Below are 3,671 nucleotides of genomic sequence, written 5' to 3'. Positions count from 1 at the left end.
ATAATAACACTACCAGCACCACAACTAATACCAAACCCTCCTTCACCTTCCCACCTGTTCTATTAGATGAATGCATGCAAACTCTTTAAAAAGAGTTCCACACTTATGGATATCATTGACAATTTCTGTTTAACTGTAAAGGACAGCAAATTGTATCTGGGCTGGCTGGCACTTGTAGTATCACAGGATCTAAAAAGGGCTTCCTCTCTGTGTGGCCCCTGCTATATAAATTAGATTTTCATTAAACTATAGTATGAGAATTGTATAGAGAACCGAGGAACCCTGCAGATTGTATAGGCACTCCTTACGTTTCAGTTAGTGCTCAGTCATCATCAGAATATGTACACAGTTGAAAACTATTAGAAGCATTTAAAATCATTAAAAACCTTTACAATATATTATAAAGTCCTATACAAGGACACATTGTCTGTAAATAATTGGATCTACTATTTATGTCTAAATATGCCACTGCAATACACTAAACACCCAATGGACTGGTCTGATGTATACTAATAAATTGTTAGAAAATATTTTATCATAAGCTGTAAAGACCAAACCAAATTAAGCCAGCAAAAAGGGAATTGATTAAGAAAACAAAACAAAAAAAATGTCTGGATAAATGCTGGAACTTGTAGTGCTATATCATTATCAGGTTTACAGTTTCTCTGATGATTTACAGTTTCTCTGATAATAAGAATGATAATTTAATGCAGATCTGCAATGAAAATTGTTCCTGTCCAGAAATGAATTATGTCCATATTCAGGTATCAATTCCATCTCTCTCTGTTCAATTTAACTAGAAATAATGAAAATTTACTGATGATTTTTTTTCCCAGTGTTGATGATAATAAATGATCCTGCTGCTTCTGATCTAAGCAATACAGGCTTTATTGCTGCTCATTCCACCTACAATGACAGGCACAATAGCAGAGCTGAGATATATGAGTACAGCATGACATAACACCAGCTCCTTGGTGTCACTTCCCATCTGAAAAGTAGTGCAAAAAATATAAGGAGGACTTACCAGTTCTTCAGTCATCAGCCTCAGCTCACTTAGCACACAAGTACATTGTACTGAGTGCATTTGCATCCCCAATTCCAAATCCAGAGCATTGCTTTTTTTCCTTCTTTCTGTTAAAGAGAGAAAGAGAGAGAGAAAGGGAGATGAGTTAATAGCAGGAGATCACAGGGTGCTTTTTACGCCATCACCCTCTCCAGAAAGTGATTTGCTGTTAGGCTGAGCGCTGAGTCTGGGGCTTGATGGAAGAGCAGATGCTTAGGATGCTTATAACCTAAGGATCTCAGTGCTTGCCTCAGTACCACCTCCTCCTCCCAATGTGCTGTGAGCACTGCCCCTGCTGGAGCACAATGTCCAAGCCGATCCAGGCGACCAGAATCACAAGACACCCGCTAGCTTCATGCCTATGATGTGTGGACCTCTGGAGCATTTTGGACTATTAGGAGGAGCAATTCTTCTAGATCTTGGATGCTGATGGAAGTTACCAGCCATGAAGATTCAGGGGACAATGACTGGAGATGAGGGTTAATGAAATACTAACTTGGCAAGGGACCAGCAACCAAGCAACGGGGCTATGTGGTGGTGGTCACTTTAACACCAGCATGGATGAGCTGGAGAACACCACTGATTACATCAACAGTACTTTTTTGCCACCTTCTGGGTACCATGGCAAGGGGCAATATTCCTTCACTGCCATCTGGACCTTGGTAGCTGTAGTCGGTTTCCTCATTATCTTTACAATCGTTGGTAATGTCTTTGTGGTCATTGCTGTGTTGACCAGCAGAGCTCTGAAAGCTCCACAGAACCTTTTTTTGGTGTCGCTGGCTGGAGCAGACATCCTGGTGGCAGCCTTGGTCATGCCCTTTTCTTTGGCCAACGAGCTGATGGGATATTGGTACTTTGGCAACCTCTGGTGTGATGTCTACCTTGCTTTGGACGTGCTCTTCTGTACCTCTTCTATAGTCCACCTGTGTGCCATCAGCCTGGACAGGTACTGGTCTGTCACTCAAGCTGTAGAGTACAACTTGAAGAGGACCCCCAGGAGGATTAAAGGGATCATTGTCACCGTCTGGCTCATTTCGGCTGTCATCTCCTTCCCACCTCTCATCTCAATGGACAGGCTAGGTGTTGGTGAAGCGGCTGCTGCCAACTTCAACTGGACAGGTGAGGATGTGAAATGTGAACTCAATGATGAGACTTGGTACATCCTCTCTTCTTCTATAGGGTCCTTCTTTGCCCCCTGTGTCATCATGATTTTGGTTTACATTCGCATCTACCAGGTGGCTAAATTGAGGACTAGGACTTTGTCAGAGAAGAAGCCAGCCCCAAATTGCACCTCACATACTGAGAATGGCTACAGCAAGGGGACTTCTGTCAAGTTTCCTGGGGACAGGGAAAACGGCCATTACCCCCCATCCCGTCCCACCCCACCAAAAACCACAACGGATCTAGATGAGTTGGATATTGAGGAGAGTAGTATATCTGAGAGCAAGAGGAGGAAGAGCAGCAGTCGGGAGGACAATACTGACTGTGGAAAGGAGAAGAAGAGCTTCTCTAAACAGTCCAGCCGTCTGTCCCGTTCTAGTAATAAATCTATGGACATGTTCTCCTCCAGAAAGAAGAAGAGGAGCAGCATCTCCAGGAGGAAGGTCACCCAAGCCAGAGAAAAGAGGTTCACCTTTGTCCTGGCCGTTGTAATGGGGGTGTTTGTGGTATGTTGGTTCCCTTTCTTCTTCAGCTACTGCCTCTATGGCATCTGCAGGGAAGCCTGTGCCATTCCAGAAACTTTATTCAAGTTTTTCTTTTGGATAGGCTATTGTAACAGTTCCCTGAACCCTGTCATCTATACTATCTTCAACCAAGACTTCAGGAGATCCTTCAAGAAAATCATCTGCCTGAGTAAGGGGAAGAAATTCACTCACTGAGATGCATGGCAGTGTTGACATTGCGCTGCTTGGGGGTGGAAGCAGAGCGCCGCGGGGGTGGGGGTCTGCTGGACAAGATAGTGCTCATTACGGCTGATCCACAGCGATGTGACAGTATATGAATGTACAGGCAGCATGCCTGCTAGCACCGAGCCCTGTGACAAGCCGAATATTATTCTGTATGTCTTTTACTGAATCATAGTTTTCTATACCTTGAAAAAGGCAAGACAGAAAGCCAGGAAAATAATGGGGCTTATTTGCTATATTATTTGCGGTCCACCAGGTATGCTGTTTTTTTTTTTCTTTTGTAGGCACCTTCTGCTACAGTATATTTTGCATTTGTTCGACTGAAAATAAGAAAAAATATATTTCATAATAAAATAAGTCATCTTTATTTTTTTTAGACATGTCTGTGTTAATGCACACTTTCCTGAAGGTATGTACCTCTTTTAAAGGGATTTAAAGGGTTATTGCAGCCCTGTTCTTAGGAAGGTAAAGCCCCGTACACACGTACCGATTGTCGGCCGTAAATATTCGGCCGCCGACCGATCGGCCGATTGTAGGCTTGTTAGTATGATGCTTCCGACAGCCGACAGCGCATTTTCGGCCGAACAGAATCTGTCGTGCAGACTTTAAAATATTTGTTGGCCGTCACCAGAACGGCCGATTGTTCGCCAGTCAGTACAGATTTCGGCCGACAGACAACAGATTAGCAAGACTGGGCATGC

At 43.6% G+C, this 3,671-nt stretch overlaps 1 protein-coding gene across 1 annotated transcript; it reads left to right on the top strand.

Annotated features, from left to right (window-relative positions):
• The first annotated feature begins 841 nt into the window (after window positions 1–841).
• On the top strand, window positions 842–3,299 carry ADRA2C (adrenoceptor alpha 2C). The gene has a single exon (XM_082275004.1). The coding sequence runs from the start codon at window positions 1,537–1,539 to the stop codon at window positions 2,941–2,943; it is 1,407 nt and encodes a 468-aa protein (XP_082131130.1). The 5' UTR covers window positions 842–1,536; the 3' UTR covers window positions 2,944–3,299.
• Window positions 3,300–3,671: the final 372 nt, after the last annotated feature.

The sequence above is a fragment of the Pelophylax lessonae genome, assembly GCF_965119305.1.
Source record: "Pelophylax lessonae genome assembly, chromosome: 1".
Classification (NCBI taxonomy): Eukaryota; Metazoa; Chordata; class Amphibia; order Anura; family Ranidae; genus Pelophylax; species Pelophylax lessonae.
This window is presented reverse-complemented; position numbering and strand designations above follow the sequence as displayed.